At 36.5% G+C, this 17,950-nt stretch overlaps 1 protein-coding gene across 1 annotated transcript; it reads left to right on the top strand.

Moving 5' to 3' along the window:
- The first annotated feature begins 15,753 nt into the window (after positions 1 to 15,753).
- LOC109118094 (pancreatic progenitor cell differentiation and proliferation factor-like) lies at positions 15,754 to 16,097 on the top strand. The gene is made up of 2 exons (XM_033759687.1): positions 15,754 to 15,875; positions 15,908 to 16,097. Exons 1-2 carry the CDS (start codon positions 15,754 to 15,756, stop codon positions 16,095 to 16,097), a joined length of 312 nt encoding a protein of 103 aa, XP_033615578.1.
- The last annotated feature ends 1,853 nt before the right edge of the window (positions 16,098 to 17,950 follow it).

Genomic DNA, 17,950 nt, shown 5'->3' with positions numbered 1-17,950 from the left:
CAAATTGTAAAATAAAAATGTATATCATTTCATAACAGAAATTACTTCATTCCTATCAATATAAGTTTATTAAACAAAACAAACCATGTCAAAGTGATCCCCTGTCTTCAAAAGGAGAGCATACACAGAGGGTAGTAGAATGGGCTCTGACTATGTGGCCTTCTTGCCTGTCCCTTTCCTCTAGTACAGACTTCAGTCACTGAAGTGTCACAAAAAGGAGCTCCTATAATGGGAGATGGAAAATCTGAGTTCCTATAAGTCAGTTAAGTATGAGGCCCAGGATAACCCACCATGGTCTCTCTTCTTCTGTTGGCCTACCAAATTCTTCTGTTTGCAAACTTAGCCCTGAGGTCTGAATTCTCCTTAATAGGCCAGAAGAGGGTATGAAGATTGTCAGGAGGCCTGAAAGAAGAAAAGTTTCCTAGATACACCATAGCCAAGGGTCTATTATGGTAGCTAGTTACTAAAAATGAAGACAAAAGAGTTTCTGTGTAACTACAGTTAGAGCTTATTGGCTCTTGGAGTAATTGTGTCTCCTAGGATTACCTAGAAGTCATAAAGGTCTGCAGGAATGGTATATTTTTAGACTGATATTGGCAGAGTTAACTTGAGTCAAGTTGCAGCAAGGCCTGAGTGGAAAAGTACTATGCTTCCTGTGAGAGATAGATTATTTCACAGAGTTCCAATATTTGACTAATTTGCAAGAAGAGCTGCTAGGAGAAACAGTCTGGGAATAGATATTGAGGTTGCTGAACCAGGGAAAGAAGACTATAAGTTTTTTTTATTTTACTTGCTTTAAGTTTATTTGTATGGAAGCAATCATTTTTGACTTGGAATTGAGTCCCTTGACATAAACACCTGGAGTTGGCCCTAGTCCACTGCCAGAATATCTCCTTGAAGTTTGAGATGATAATATACAGTAAATGACATGGACATTCTACTCATGCCCTAATACTGTACTGGGTATCAAAATGATCAAAGAGTTGAATATAGTAGACATGATTTATTATGTAAAGCTAGTGTATCAACCAATTGATATCATTCCAAGGAAATTCTCAATAAAAATCAATCCTTTCACTGAAAAATACTCTAGTGAGGAGCTAACACCGAATCAATCACTGGAATAAAATATATGAGGTCTACAACATAAAGAAGGAGAGGTTTCATTTGGCTCATAGTTTTGAGATTTCAGTCTAAGGTTGGCTGGATTCAAGACAGAAATGGTGGAAGGGCAGAAAGCTTAGAATAAGGAGGGAGGAAGGACCCAGAAACAAGAATATACCCCTCCAATCAGGACCTACCACCAGGGATTTAGCTCAGTGGTTATGCTGCCTGCCTGGCAAGCACAAGGACCCGACTTTGATCCCCGGTACCAAAAATTAAAATAAAATAAATAAAAATGTGAGGGCAATCTGGCTGCAACATCTGTCACCGCATTGATCGCCAGGGTTGATTCCACTGATCTGGCTGGCTCGGCGGGGCCCCCTTCCTCCCTGCTCCACGTGCTTCTCTCCTGAAGCTGTGCTCTTGGCAGAAGAAGACGACCACCCCAGAGAGAGGAGGACCGTTTCCTCGGTCGAGGGTGTAGGAGTAGCTGCGCTCCCCTGCTAGAACCTCCAAACAAGCTGTCAAGGACCTACCTCCTAGCAGCACACGAACTGCTGAAGTTCTCCTTGGATACATCCACTGATAAATGCAGCACTCCCATGGTCATATTATCTTTCAGGCATGGGAGTTTTGGAAGAGATCTTAGATCTAAACAGTAACAATATTCAAGAAACCCAGTAGTATAGGTTTCTTTTCTCATATGGGATTTACAGTATGAGATGACGTGTAACAGTTCTCTAGCATCAATGTGGATGATAGAATTTCAGATTAACAGAGTCTTAAGTGCCAGTATGAAGAAAAGTAATATACAGCAAAGTTGTCAAGGCAATTATGGGGTTCAACGTTTAGATATCTATGGTAATGACTGTGGAAAACCCGATCATGAAACACGAAGTGATTATTCACAGTGACTAAAAGATTAAAGGCTAAGGCGGGAGAGCAGCAACACATAATAAATTCAAATGTTTCATTTTGAGTAGAACTCCAGCAGGCTGGGAGACATATACTCCATGTACAGATGACGCATACCTCCTGACATTTACTTCTATAGCACTGACCCTCCTTCAACTCATCCCTGTGGCCTATGGATGGGAGGATTCCCTTATATCAATTTCTAAAAGATTAAAAGAAAGCTCTAGATCACAACTGAGTACAATCGATATTTCCAAAAGCTAAAAATGGACATCTTCCAATTATCCCTTATACCTGGATGGCCCTGTTATACAGTGATGAAGGAAAATCTTTCAGAAGGACATCTTGTCATTAACTTTATTGGGAAGATGGCAAATAGCTTCACGTGTTGGTCAGAGGCTTGATGTGTTGGCAAGGGGCTTAGACAAATTAAGAATGAAGAAGTGGGAGGGGTAGGGGAATGGACTTAACATGAGAAAATGAAACAATGGAAACAAAGACTTTATAAATAGGGAAGAGTGGAGAGGTTGAAGGGAGGGCAGGATATGAGGAAAAATAAGAATCGAGATAAATTAGGTAAAGGTAGAAATCTCCAAAGATGAATGTCATTATATTGTGTACTTAAAAACGTACCAATAAAATTTTTCAAAATACCAGATATACACTATGACCCAGGAGAGGAAAAAAAAGAGAATGAAATACAGGTAGGAGGTCTGAAACAGAGAGACGCAGAAGAACTTATGGAGGTCATGCACGCTGTTTGTAGATCATTGTGTCTCAGGGAGTATCCAGAACAAATGAAGAACTTTAAAAGCAGGAAGGAAAAATGACTGGGCTATTCGATATCAGAGAGACTTGATAATGGGTCACACTACTGCTTATTCAATGGTCTTAAGAATTAAATAGCCATAGTGACAGCAACGAAAGTTGCTGTGGTTTGTATTTGTTTAGGGCGTCCCTTGTGTTTTCTCACATTTAAATTTAACTCTGGTTATTATGGTTTGGATCTAAATCATCTCCCAAAAGTCTTGTGTTAAGTTGTTGGAAGGTGGCTGGATTGTGGAGGCACAATACTCATCAGTGGATTAATTAATTGATGAGTTCATAGCTGATTGTACAGTTCAGAGGTGGAACCTGGTAAAAAGAGGTGGGTGGATCACTGCAGGCCTGACTTGGAAGTTTATATTTTTGTCTCTGGTGCTTCCTCTCTCTTTTTTCTGGCTACCATGTTGTGGACAGCTTTCCTCCACCATTACAGTCTTCCATGCAGTTTCTGTCTTGAAGCCAATTGATCATGGACTGAATGCATTGAAACCATGAGCCAAAGTAATGCTCTCCTCCTTTAAAATACAGGTATGCAGTTTTACATTCCAGCCATGGGAAAGTGACTCATATAGAAATTGGTACCAGAAATGTAGGGTCATTGCTCCGACTGTAATTGTCTTTGTGGTTCAGAAACCTGTATAACTCATTTTGAGAGAAGTTTGGAAAGGTTTAAAGATGCTAGGTAAAGAAACCCTACAACACTGTAAGCTGAGCTTGATGAGCTGTTCTAGTTGGATCTTAGAAGACCAGAATCCTGATAGAATTGCAGAAAGGAAAGGTGAAGCTTAGGAGATTTGTTACTGGACATTTAGATTCATACAGTCAGGTTCATTCGCTTGCTGCTGACTAAATCAAAGGAGGCCATTTAATTTGGGAAAAGATGAAAGGGTTTATTCAAAGTTACCTCTGAGGAGATGGAAAGACTGCACCACTAAAATTACCATCCCACCATACACAGGTGTGGTAGAGTCTTTTCTAGTAAGGGATAGTGGAGGTAGGGAATACAACGAGATAATATGTAGGTCCAGGCTTCTTAAAAATCTTTCCTCAGTTCTGCCTTCTCCTTTCTTTGCCTTTCAAAGTAAAATGAGACCTTGACTTCCTGGTGCCAGTATCTGAATTAGTTTTGACTGAAAAGAGATATAAGTGGCACTGTATGCTCTAGGCCAGAAGCAGTTTGAAGAAGGCTTTTGTCTCCAAAGGTAAGTGCCTGAAAAGCTGGGATTATGGAGAGCTAAACTGCTGAAAAGATGAATGTATAATTGATATTGGGAAATAGGGAAAAAACGTTTCAAGGGGAAGGGGAACTAGAGAGAGGTAGGGGAAGGACCGAAGGGTGAAAGAAATGAGAAAGAAGGAAACATCAGAAACAAAGCTTTTAGCAATATGAAGGGAAGGGGGGTAGAAGAAAGGGAAGGGAAATGGAAAATAAGGACCAAGATGTATCATGTACAGGTACAAATTCCCAATAATAAACGTGATCATAATGTGTACCTAAAATGTATCAATACACTTAATGAGTTAAAAGGAGAGAGAGAGACCTAGAACTTTGGTTTGAAGACATCTAACGAATCAGCAAAATCCCACTTTCCATAGGCTCAAGATTGAAAACCATAAATCTTTACTATGCGAAACAAGCCCCTGTACTCTGTGCTTGAGAAAGGCTGCCTAAGAAATTGGCTCTTGTATTTTAATTCAGTGACAGAAAAATTTCTAACACACATATAGTGAAATATTAATAGGGTGGAAAAAAATACAACCACAGTGTTCACAGGTGGAGCCTTTGGGAGATCATCAGGATAAAATAAGATCATCAGGATAGATCCCTCTCCCCATGCTTAAGAGAGAGAGAAATAAAGGTACATTCACACTTCCTGTCTCTTGCCATGTTTTTCTTGCCCCACATTAGGACTCTGCCAGCAAGAAGGTATTGACTAGAAGCAGTCTTTGACTTTGTACTCCAAACCATGAGCCAAAATAAATGTTTTTGTTTTTGTTTTTTAGATAGGGTCTCACTATGTAGTTGAGACTGACCTAGAACTCACTATACAGTTCAGGCTGGTCTCGAACTCACAGCGACCCTCCTGCCTCAACCTCCCCAGAGCTGGGATTACAGGTGTGCACCACCACGCCCAGCTTCAGGTATTTTGTTATAGTAATACAAAATCAAATAATAACTAATAACTGGCCATCTTAAAGAATTAGAGAGGAAAAATGTAGTAAAATTAAAGTGGAATGTGAGTCTGAAGCCTGCATGGGTAGTCCACAGAAACCTCTCCCATTATCCTGCCCGTTTTCCCTCAGAAATTTCTATTCTCATGCAGATTCTCAAGAGGAAAGCCCAAGGCCTTGAGTGCACTGAGAGACATACTCAGCCACAACTGAGGCAGGCCGGGAATCTTGGGGAGTTAGTGCTCTCAGCAACATTCCTCAGTGCCTGGTGAGTGACAGTTGAGGCATAAATATCCCATCTCTTTTGTCTCTCTAGTGGCGTAACTCTCAGAGATAAATTGTATAGTTCCTTGGGATTGAATGTTATTAAACAGTAGCAACAATTTGCTCATTATTGCACTTTTATTATCTTTCTTTCCCTTAGTGACACACTTCCCAACTCTCCAACCATTGCTTTTATAGTTTTCTGAACATAAATTTTGCTCAAATCCTTGTTTCAAAATCTGTTTTGGAAAGAAGCCACCTACACTAAGAAAAAATTTTTAAAAGTATAAGAAGGCCTTCCATCCATATCAAGATCAACCGAAGAATTTTTTACAAGAAAAATTTTTATTTTCTTTAGAAAAGAGAAAATAATTTCTATTAATTTGATTCTTAAATATAAAAGTATAAAATTAATTATATAACAATTCGGAGCACCTTTGATACAGAGATAAGATTTGAATGTACTCAACAGTGAAACTTTAAATGACTTTAGCAGAGAATTAACTCTTGGAAAAATGCACATTTTAGTTGAACACCTGATTTGAATCTTAATCAGGGAGCTGCACACGCAAGTACCTTCTTTCTAGAGATTCATTCTGTTCTAGATGACAAAACTGGTTTATAGCTCTGTCGCACTTGCTCTAGGCTTAAGGTCTAAAGAGGAATTCCTGACCCCTGAACTTAAATGCAGATCTTGTCATCACCTGATGCTGAGCCAGAAGAGAGGAGCATGTGGGAGCACACCCATGAAATGAAACACTGAGAGTCCTAGCATGAAGGAAAGAGAAAGATACTAGAGATAGATTTGAAAGCACACAAACGAAATCCAGCCTATTTTTACACTGAAGGAAAGGACAAATAAAAAAGACAAAGATACTTGAAGATAACAGAAAAGGAAACTTCTGAAAATAAAAGTGGTCATACCTATGGTTTGAAAGAACAAAATCAACCCCAGAAAACCCATGCACTGAAATCAAAAGAGAACAGGACAGTGGGTTGGTCTGCATGGTTTGCCATAAACAAATACCACAGAGTTCCTGCCTTAAGTAACTACTTTATCTCACAGTCTTGGGGTTGGAAGTCCAAGATAAAGATGTTGACAAATTTCTTTTTTCTTTCAAAGCCAGCTTCTTACTCTGTCCTCATGTGGCCTTTCCCCTGTGTGTCTCTTTTTCTCAATGACACCAGGAATGTTGGATTAAGAATTCTACCTGTTTGATCTCATTTAAATGTAATGTAAGAGTCAAAGTGATAATTAGCGCTTTATCTTAGGGTTAGGGAGATGGGCAGTTCCTAATGAGCAATCAGGAAAATGTTCCATCTTCTATGAAACGATTATACTAGGCTTGTTCACACATGTTTAAAGGGACCTTCAGTTCTACAAGAGCCACCTAAAACAAAAACATGAAACATGTAATGAATAATTTTATAATAAGGCAGTTGTTTTAAAAGTGTTAAAACAAAACTTGTTTTTTGTTGTTTGTTGTTGTTATTGTTTTTATGGTATAGGAGACAGAACTTGGGACCTTGTGCTTGAGACGCAGGAGGCAGCAACACTGAGCTAAATCGCAGCCCCAAAACAAAACTTGTTTTAAGATGTACAGACTCAGGTGATTATTTTTCCTGAGTCATTCTTGAAAACAAACTTTAAAGATAAGTTGCATAAAAGGAACTAATAGAAGCGTGAACATGTTAAACTTTTCCTGAGCCATAATATCCTTAAATAAGATATCTGGAGACATACAAGATCATACAGAATCAATAAAAGAATTAAAGCCAAATAGTTACTGGGATGATGATTGAACATTAGAATATGCAAGAATCTCCAAACTGGTAAAACAGGAAAAAAAAAATAGTGGAACATGTCAAAGACACTTTAATGGAAAATTTCTCTTTAAATTAAATTGAAGCAACAAAAGGCATGCACAAGAATGCTTGTAATCACACTACTTGCATTTTTTGAAGCTGAAACCTATCCAAATGTCCCTCAGTGGTAAAATGAAGCAATTATAATGTATTCAAATAATATAGTACACTGCAGTAACAAAAAAGGACAAATTACAAGTAACAGTATACCAGTAAGATAAGGAAGCAAGGTATAAAAGCTCCATACTACCTAACTTTATTTATAAGATATTTTTAAAAAATAATTCCCAAATAGGCAAGGTTAACGTATGCATTAGAAGTCAAGATGGAGAGTAGGGATTCACTGGCACGGTGAAGGACTTCTACATAGTGGCTGTTTTTTCAATCTGGGTGCTGGTTACAAATGTGCTTTCATTTTATGCAAATTTATGGAATATACACTCAGAATCTATATACACATTCATGCACGTATGTATGCTACACTTGAAAAAGGTTCAAAGAAATTAAATTATTAAAAATAACCTCGGAACTCCTGTTTAGTGCATAGAAAATAAATTTGTAATGATCAAAATAATTTAGACTGCATCAGACTGATAATAATCATTTCAACAGTACTTTTACACATGACAGAGATCTCAGGTTAAGGGATAAACTCCAAAGAGGGCTACTTTTGGAGATTAGATATTGATTTAAAAATGAGATATTGCAGTCTGTCTTTGGTTAGTAAGTGTTAATAGGTTTTAAAAATTAGTGGTTCAAAGCGCATATTGCAGACTGAAAAATCATGTGGGAGAATTAATAGGGCAATTTGAGCTAAAGAGAATAATTTTCTGATAAATTTGTGACTTAGAGGTATTTTGCTTACCTCCCAGATCCAGTCAAACATGAAGGCCTGCATTTTTGTTTTTGCTTTTGATTTCCTTTCCCTACATTTTGAAAATATTTGTAGCAAATAAACCTGGAGCCTGAAGGCCCTCAGCATGTGCTCCCCACCTGTGCCTCACGGCACTCCAGCTTTCTCCATAAGAGTGACGCCCAGGCACATCCATCACACCCTTCCTTCCATTTCAACAACTACAACTACAGTACTCATTAATATTGTAACACTTAAGAATATATGAAACAATTTATTTCTTTTCCACAATAAATCATAAATATTTAATGGTGTTTCTGAACCACCACATCAACATACATTTGTATAAGTTAGAGGACAAGCAATAAGAAATGAAAGCCCAAATCTAGTTAGTTTACCATTGTCACACAAGACAGCATTACTAATTACAACTTACCCTAGAAGAAATGTGAAAACTAACAGGCAAGCAAAATGTCTCAGTACAGTGTAGAGAAAAATCTACAAATATATGAGCCTGAAGAAGTCAGAAAAAGTAATAGTATGCTTCAAGCAATACACAATGCTGTTGGTATCATTTTTCAAATTTGATGTGTTTTTTTCTCCAAACCATATCAAATCAAGATTTCATGGAACTCTTCTCCCTATTCTTTCCTTGTCTTTAGAGGCACAAGAAAGAATTCTCTATAAATAGATTTTAATCGCACTTTACAGAAAATTAATCTTTCCCCCTAAATGGTCCACATTGCCTCATCAAACCAGAAAACAGTTCCACCCTGGCTTGCCTCTGACTGGATTCCCCATTTTAAGAACGTATTCTGAAGAGCAGGAAGCCCTCCAATAGGTGAGAGTAGACAAGGTAATTTAAATATGGGTGAATACAGGAGCAATTCCCAGGCCCTGTTACTCTCTTTGTTGAAACCCATTCTTTTGGAAAATCGTTTTCTTTAGCCATTGGACAACAAAGTGCATTGTCAAGAAATTTTATAGCAATAATTATAAAAGATGTCCATTTGAACCCATTGAGATCTCACATTTTATAACACCCAGCAGACCTCCCTGCAGGAGAACACTATATTTATGTGAGCAATATATGCGAGAATTGAGATCGTAAAATTAAATGACCACATAGAACTGTCATTTATATGATGAGCGCTTACATATGTGAAGGCTGGTTTATTTTGCAGCATTGGGTTGAGTTAAATGGTCCACTCTCAGTGAATGTTTTTAATCACGCATTTCTTCACTCTTTCTGCAATATTACACTTGAAGGACTGGTAAGCAGTTTGCTATGAAACGCTAAATGGTACTGGCACTGCTATTCTGACAGAAGAGCTCACTAAAATAGAAGTACAGTACATATTGTATGCAATTGTTTTATGAGAGACATTATGGTTACTAGAATAACATTTCACCATTACCAACTGCTGAGAGAAAAGTCATTAAGATATTTGGCAAGCCAGTGCAATTTTTCAACAGAGCTATAGTACAAGACCTGAGAACAGCTTCTATACAGAAGGGCTGGCTGCTTTACAAGAAAAAAGAAATCAAGACACAAGTCTTCTGTGTTGTTTTATTTAGAGTACTTTATTTTCAGAGTCCAATGAGGATGTTACAAGATTGGATAAATCAACAAGTTCAGGAGAAAAATAGGAAATGCTTGTGTGAAGCATGCATATATTTCTTATACAAGTATTTCCTGCATATGTTGATGTTTATGTTTGTGTGTGTGTGTCTGTGTGTATAAAAGATAAACCTCTGCGATAAATCCCATGAAAATGTCAATATGTTAAAACTCGATTTTTCCCAGTCAACTGTTCTTGTCCAGAGACTAATCTGTATACTTTTAACAGTTGATTTATTGTCTTTGATTTTAATAGAGAGACATTCATGGATGGAGTAAGAGTTAGGTGAGGGATCCATCTGAAAATACTTCATCCAAATAAAGGAGAAGAAAATAAGTACCTGGATGTAAACATTTAACCTTTTCTACTATAGCTATTGGTGATTAAAAGAGTCATAATTTTAAAAGCATCTTGAATATATGTATATACATATATTCACACACATAGATATATTTTCTTCAAAATAGATGGCTTTTTGATACACTGACAAAGCTCACCACCTACTCCCATAAATACTATCTCATATTACTTCTTTCCACCTCATTACATCATGAAAAAACATCAGCATTCACCAAAAACAAATATACCTTGGGCTATGTTCTAAAAACAAGCATTGAATTATTTAGTCAAATATATGAATGTTTATGAATAATTATGAAGGCAAGACTAAGCTATCTTATTCTAAGTGGTGCACTAACTTTTTATGGAGGCCCCAGTCAGTAATTCATAGTCAGATGAATTGAAAGTTGGAGATTTTCTAGTAAATATTAGCCTTTAACAGATATTTAAGATTGTACAGGAAGCTAAATTCTATTTTACATATTTGAGACTTATAACTCTGCAAGGAGGTTTTCAATTTGTCTCACAATATATAAAATTAAAAATAGTAAATTCAGTTTTTAAAAAATCAACCTAGTAAATTGATCAAATTTTTCATTCTTTGATGTTTCGATGTGTATAGAAATATCCAAAGTATGTGTGACTTGTAAATCATCATGTTTAGGTTGGTTATTTCATGCATTTTTTCTTTTTATAGCTATTTTAATTGATAAATGATTTTTAAAAAGCACAGTTTTATAGGGTACCATCTGGAATGTCTCTCCATGTGCACATTGTACCTTTAAATCTGGTCAATCACATCTATTTTCTCAAACACACTTTCAGTGTGTTAAAAACATTCAGGATCCTTTCTTCTAGCTCACTGCATTGTGCAACAGCACAACAAAACTTTTTACTCCTAACTGTAACTGTTACAATTTTTTAAAAAAGAATATTTCCAGATCCTTTCTTCTATTCTACTCTCCCCAACTTCTAAAACCATCATTCTACTCCTAATTCTATTGAACATGGAAAGTTTCTGTTGTATGCCATTTGTAGAGATCCCAACATACGAGTGAGATACCCATCCACGCTATCAGAAAATGACAGGATATTATTTTATTGTGAAATAGTATTTGTTACTTATGTGCCCCACATTTTCTCTATTCATTCATTAGTTGATGGGGGTTCTTAGATCGTTTCTATTTTTTGGCTATTGTCAAAGTGTTGTGATAACTATAGGAGTGCAGAAATCTCCTTAGAATACACAGTTCATTTCTTTTGGGCATATACCCAATAGTGGAATTGCTAGATCATACGGTGGTTCTATATTAATTTTTTGAGGAATATTCATACTAATTTAAATTTCCGCAAACACTATACTGGTTCTCTTTCTGCACATCCATGCCAATGTTGATTACTCTTAGTGTTTCTGGAGTGAGGTAATATCTCGCGGTGGTTTTGATTTGCACTGTCCTCATGATTAGTGGTACTGAGCATTTTTATATGCCTGTTGACCATTTATATGCCTTCTGCTGTTAAATGTCTATTTAAGTCTATTGCTTATTTTCAAAATGATTTATTTAATTTTTTGCTCTTGAATTATTTGCCTAGTCTGGATTCCAAACCCTTTTCAGATATATAGTTTGCAAATATTTTCTCCATTCTGTAGATTGTTTCTTCATCCTGTGGAATGCGTCCTTTGCTCTATAAAAACTTTTCATTTGACATTATTCTCCTTTTCTATCTTCACTTTTGTTTCCTATAATTTTAAGGTCTTCTAAAAATTCTCACCCATTCCAATGACCTAAAACATCTCCTTTGTGTATTCTTCTTCTATATTTTTATAGTTTTGAGTATTACACTTTGTCTTTAAATAATTTTTATTAATTTTTGTAATGGTGAATTAAAATAAATGTGAAGATTTAATTTTTAAAGCAACTTTGCATAGCGCTGGTGACAGGGAAGATACTGTTCTTTTTTTTTTCAGCTTTAACTAAGTTTATCGGTACATTTTAGGGATACAGTACAGTTACAATCATTGTTGGGATCTTGTACCTCTACATGACAAGTCTTGATTCTCATTTTTTCCCCTTACCTCTGCCCTCCCTTCACCCCCTCCTCCCCTCCCCATCTACAAACACTTTATTTTCATCTTTTCATTCTCTCAGATTTTTTTCTTTTCCCTTTTTACTCTTCCCCTACCCATCCCACCTTCCCTACACCTTTAGCTCCTTTCTTCCCATTTCTAAATGTCAGTAATCTTATTAGAATCTTATGCATTGCTGCAGATTATTCACACCAGGTAAACTATTCGGTATTTACACATGTGTGACTTATTAAGATACTGTTCTTAATGGAAATAATATTTCCTAGAAAGAATAAAGACAACTGTTTACTGAGGATCCTCCAAAAATTTCTTTTTGATCCATGTACTTTGTTTCAAATAAAAATTATAGTATTTATACAGATGGTATTAAAATATGATCTATTTTATTTTAAAAAAACCAACAAATTTCTTTACCTACCTACCCTGCTATATTCCGTGTGCTATATTTGTCCCAGTCAGAGAAAAAGTAGCCTTGTACAAGCCAGTGAACTTCTATCCCTAGAAATTTGGATGGAAGGGGCAAGGAAAATGCTGATGCATGCTGTCCTTTGGCTATATTTCCCTTTTCTAATAAGATTTAACATAAGTCCAACCACAAGTCATTCTGTAAAAATTATATAACTTGTACACACAGCATATCCCAGTATATGGTGTGTAAACAGGAAGAAGTTAATTTCACTCTGAAGTGAAAGATCTAAGAGCAACATTTAACTCCTCTCTGTCTTTTCCTGTCTTTTTTTCTCTTGGTGTTTCTTCTTATATCGCTCAGCGTCATAATCAGCACATAGTAGGTGATATTCAAATGAATGAATGATGAACTAGTAGATGAATGAATTAATCAACAACTGGAATAAAGGAATAGTTTATATTATTATTATTCCAGAACACATTTCCTGTATTAAGCACAATTTGTGTTTCCTCATAGTAGAAGTTAGATAAGAAAAAATATCAGAATGGTGCAGAAAACTTTAAAAATGTCACATAAAGGCACTCTGTGCCAACCTATTAAGAAAAATTTAATGGAGCAACAGACACCTTGAAAATGCTGAACAGTAGCCCTTGGAAAAAGATTTTAACAAAACATATATTTCAGTTTTAAAACAGCTGTGAAAACCTGCCTGGTAAACATAATAGCTTTATTTTTTCAAAGTTTTCAAGGCTTGTTTCCATGGGGAATGCACAATTAAACTCAATGAGAACAAAAATAAATCATAAAAGTTGAATAAGTCAAAATATAAAATATTCAATTATTATTTCCTGTGAGGTTTGTTTTGTAAATATTTCATCCACAGTCCACACTCGATTTCCTCTTTTCCCCATCTTTAAGGGCTATCTGGGGAATAAACCCACATTTACCTACTGTGTTGCTTGACTTCCTTTTTGGTCTTCTTATAATTTATTAAATGTGTTTTCAGAAACATAAGTACTTCAAGTTTTTCTCCTTACAATTTCACGTGTTATGCTTTCTACCCACAGAACTACTACAATTAGCCACATAAAAGGGATCCATTAGGCCAATAGCCCATTCCTTTGGGGTTTTAGCTACAATTGTTTGTTTTCTAGAGTTTTGCTTCCAGCCTTGCCTCAAATCTACTATCTTAAATATCCCAGGTATAAATAACTCTCCTGGTGCAGGAGATTTTTGTTTCACTCAATATACAGAAATTCTCAAAAGTGGTTATTATGTATTTTCCAATTTTTCAAATAATAATTTGAACATTAGAGATCATCTTAGTGCTTATGCACTATGTACTTGCTTATGAATGTGAGAATGAGTTTTGAATAACACTTAAAATGTATTACATATGAATACACCTCTAAAGACTAAGTCTGTGTTGAAATAAGTGGCCTAAAATGTTGACATGTATTGATACCATATTAGTATTGTTTTTAATCAACATCTTGATAATCATGCACCGTAACATCATGCATTTTTTAACTCAACAACTGGCTAATTTCTCCTGTGAACTCAAATTATCAAGAAGTTATGATAAAGTGTATTATTTTATATACAGAAGTTCACTTAAAAATATGAGCCTTATTTTCTTTAATAAGTAATGTTTTAATCAGTCCAAAGAGAATTTATTGTTTATGTTATCACTTTCTCCAATTTCTTTTTCAATGTTTCTCCAATGTTTTCTGTTACTTGTGATTTTCACATATTTGCTTTGCTTAAGTAGGGTAACTAATAATGATAATGTCAATGTTTTCTACAGTTACCTTTTAGTGTCAGTCATTTAAAAGTGCTGATAATGTTTTGAATAATTTTTCTGTATAGGTGGCTATTCACACAATACATGTTTGCATCCAAAAATACAAAGCAGGATCTACATTTTCTATTAGCACTGCGATTATTGCTCAGAAATATGTCCTCAGCTGTACCATTCAGACAAATTCAAGCAAGAATCTTTTGGACATCGTCAACATGATCCCAGGCACTGTACAGAGGTTCTATTTTGTGTAGTTGAAATAAAAAAGCTTAGCAAAATACAGTTTCTAAAAAAGAAGTCACATCTATGTTGCAGCAGTCAAAAATAGCACATTCCTGGGCTTTGCCTCTTGGCGGGGCCTGTGGCACCAGCGTGGTTTCTTCTTTAAACCATTGCCTCATTGTGAGCATTGTTGCTGGAAATAAGTTTTGAACCTTTGTCTTTCTGAAGACTAACATTGAATATCTTTTAATAAACTGTTTTCTATTTATAGTGGCCAAAGAAGATGTTGGTGCTTACTGATGTGCATGAATGATTATGTTGTAAAGAACATAAAAGTTGGGACATTTCTTTATACTCTGTGATTATAGGATTGGAAGAAAAATAAGGTAATATTCAAAAAGTAAATCAAATTCACTGTAAAGTTTTGAAACCTAAATCATAATCTAATTTAATAAGCTATAATATATCTTGGTAGCTCAGGAAAAAGAGCATAAAATAATTAGAAATAATTCAAAGTTAATTATGTAATTAGAAATAGCCATACATGATAAGGAAATTGTATTCATATTTCAAATTGTATTATTTTAGTTGCATTGGAAAACTTGCTTATCCTCAATTTTTAAAACACCATTCCTAGACTCTCTTAAAGAAACAAAAAGAAATAATAATCTGAAAATACCAACAAGGCAAAACACTTGAAAAGGCAAATAAAACATAAAATGACTTTAAGAAGCTTGCAATATTTTTCCTCATCAAAAATTCAAGTTGGAAGGGCCAGGGATGTGGCTCAGTGGCACCACGACTGCGTGGCAAGCCAAGATCCTGAGAAAAAAATACAATACAAAAAGGAAAGCCAACTGCCCATTGTGGTGGCTCACGCCTGTGATCCCAGCACTCCAGAATCTGAGGCAGGAGAACTGCCCTCAGTTCGAGACCAGCCTAGGCCACACAGTGAGTTCAAGGCCAGCCTAAATCATAAGCGAGACCCTGCCTTACACAACAGCAAAAATTCAAATGGGACTAGGGATATAGCTCAATGGTAGAGAACTTGACTAGAGGGTTCAATGTCCTGAATTCAATTCCCAGGACTGAAAAACACAAAAAGCAGTAATCAATTAATGGGATAAAAGACATATGCAGCTCACCCACGTAGTCTCTGTCTAACAGCGGCAGTGGCCCCCATGACCTAGCACCCCGGTCTCCACCACCGTGACAGCTCGCTGAGGCTCTCACGAGGGGTCTCCGCAGAGGTCTCCGGCACCCCCAGATGGCATGACAGCCATCCTCTCCAGCGGCTCGCTTCTGGCCACCCACGACTACTACCGGAGCAGTCAGAGTTCTGCGTCCAGCAACAGCTCCTGTGGAAATGCGGAGTACCCCGGGGAAGACAGCCCCATCACCCGCGTCTCCCCAGGGGCGACCCAGGTCACTGGTGGGCCAGCTTTTCTTCGGGAAGTCCACTGTCCCATTCATGGCCCCAGTGTTGGAGGCCCCAGGGCCCTCGGAATCCCCCCCATGCTCCCAGTAGCATAGTCACCAGTGGCTTCGGAAACCACAAGGAAGCAGCCACTCAGCCAGCCCAGCCAGGCCACCACCAGGCGCTCGTCTTGACCTGAAGGTACCAGCAGTCAAGGCTTCCTAGGCCAGGTGGAGCCCAGCCCACCCACCCCACCCTCTAGGCGGCTGCAACAAGTGGACACACCGGATCGCCAGCCACCAGCAGAAGGTCCGAGGTGCTCTTTCTGCAGGCCACACTGAGCTTTCCTAACTCTCCCAACTGTGCCTTGCACCAAGCAGAAAATAAACTCTCTGCAGTCACAGCGGGGGAAAACACACATAAGCAAATGTTCTGAGGAGTAACTGAATTACAAAATACTATGTTACATAGCAGAGTAGTAAAACTGGAATACCAATTTGGTGCAATTAATTTATGCTTTCTAATTTTCACTCGGCATTGTGTCATCCATACACTAATATATTATATATTATATATATTTACATATGAAATATATGAATCACTAACAAGATGACTCTGTTCAACCCGACAACTCTTGACACCAAAATAAACATCAACATAATTATCTGAAAAGCAACAGATTATTGCCAAATGGGTTTTTGTCCTGTAACTAGAAAATTCTTAAATTTGTAGCCTATCACATGTATGCCCCACGAACTTCAACTGGGAACTCAGAAATTAGCCAAAAAAGAATATTTTGGCTATAAACAAAATTGCAAGTCAAAAACTGAAAAACAGGGAAACATTTAACAGAGTAAACCAGAATTAATGAGTATCTACCCTTCCCAAATCAAAGACAGAAAATTCTTCCATGTTTGCATGTTAGGATTTCAGTGCATCTATTTAGGAAACAAAAGTTTCACCCATAATACTAGGAATATGCTGCTATCGATAACATTAGATTCAGTATTCAATGTTATATGTAATCATTAATATTAGCATAACTATACATAATTTTTCCACTAAACTAACAAACCAGGAATGCAGTTACTCTAGTTTACTCAACAGAAAAGTGAAACTATTAATTGAAAGCACAACTATTGATATGCATGGCTAAATGATTTTAAAATGCCTTATGGAGTGCAGCACACGTGTGCTATAAACAGTTATTTATAAAGACTCTACATCATCAATAAATATTTATAAAGCATTATTTGCAATCTATGTATCATGCCCTAATGTAAAATATGATACTAATCTCAATTATTTAAAATGTGTTGTTTGTGTGTGTGTACACACATGTATGTATGTGTGATTTGGGGGTAAGGGAGAAATGCAAAGTGAATATGCAAATTCCTTAATGACCAGTAAATTAAAACATTATTTTTATGTTGCCACTGGTTTACTGATTTGACCAATAACTGTTAATTTTATTAGCGATGAAAACATCAAAATCAACAAGCCGTGAACTATGTTAGTGTTTTTTATTTCTTCCTAATACTATTTTGTGGGCGTTTTTCAAAATTTCTCTGTGTGATAAAAAGTGCAAGTCCTCCCAGAGAACAATACCCTCAGCCATCCTCTGAAAAACACGAGTCAACAGCAGTGCAGCAGCAACTGCTCATTATCATTGATAGAAGTTAGTCAATTTGATTTCATTTTTACCATGACAAAAAGTATTATTTCTCTGCCTCACCTGCTGGACCATGTCAGCAGGATAGATACAAAATCTCTAAAAGTACCAATTAAAATAAAAATAGCTCGATCTGGAATAAGTATAAAAGTACAGCTTTGGAACAGTGTGATAATATATAAGTGATCATTATCAACACCTGCAGCCTACACGGCTTTGCATATGATGACTCATTGACAATAGTCTACTGGTGGCACAAAAGGCTGAAGAGTAAAACAGAGAATTTGATCCTTCTTAGCATAATAAAACTCAATTTTTATCATTTATTTTTAAAACTAACTCTCTTAAGTTACTTGAATATTAAACTGTATCAATATATA

Source organism: Fukomys damarensis, unplaced genomic scaffold, assembly GCF_012274545.1.
Source record: "Fukomys damarensis isolate Sample0158 unplaced genomic scaffold, DMR_v1.0_HiC HiC_scaffold_37, whole genome shotgun sequence".
NCBI lineage: Eukaryota > Metazoa > Chordata > Mammalia > Rodentia > Bathyergidae > Fukomys > Fukomys damarensis.
The sequence above is the reverse complement of the archived record's forward strand: the minus strand, read 5'-3'. Positions and strand labels throughout refer to the sequence as shown.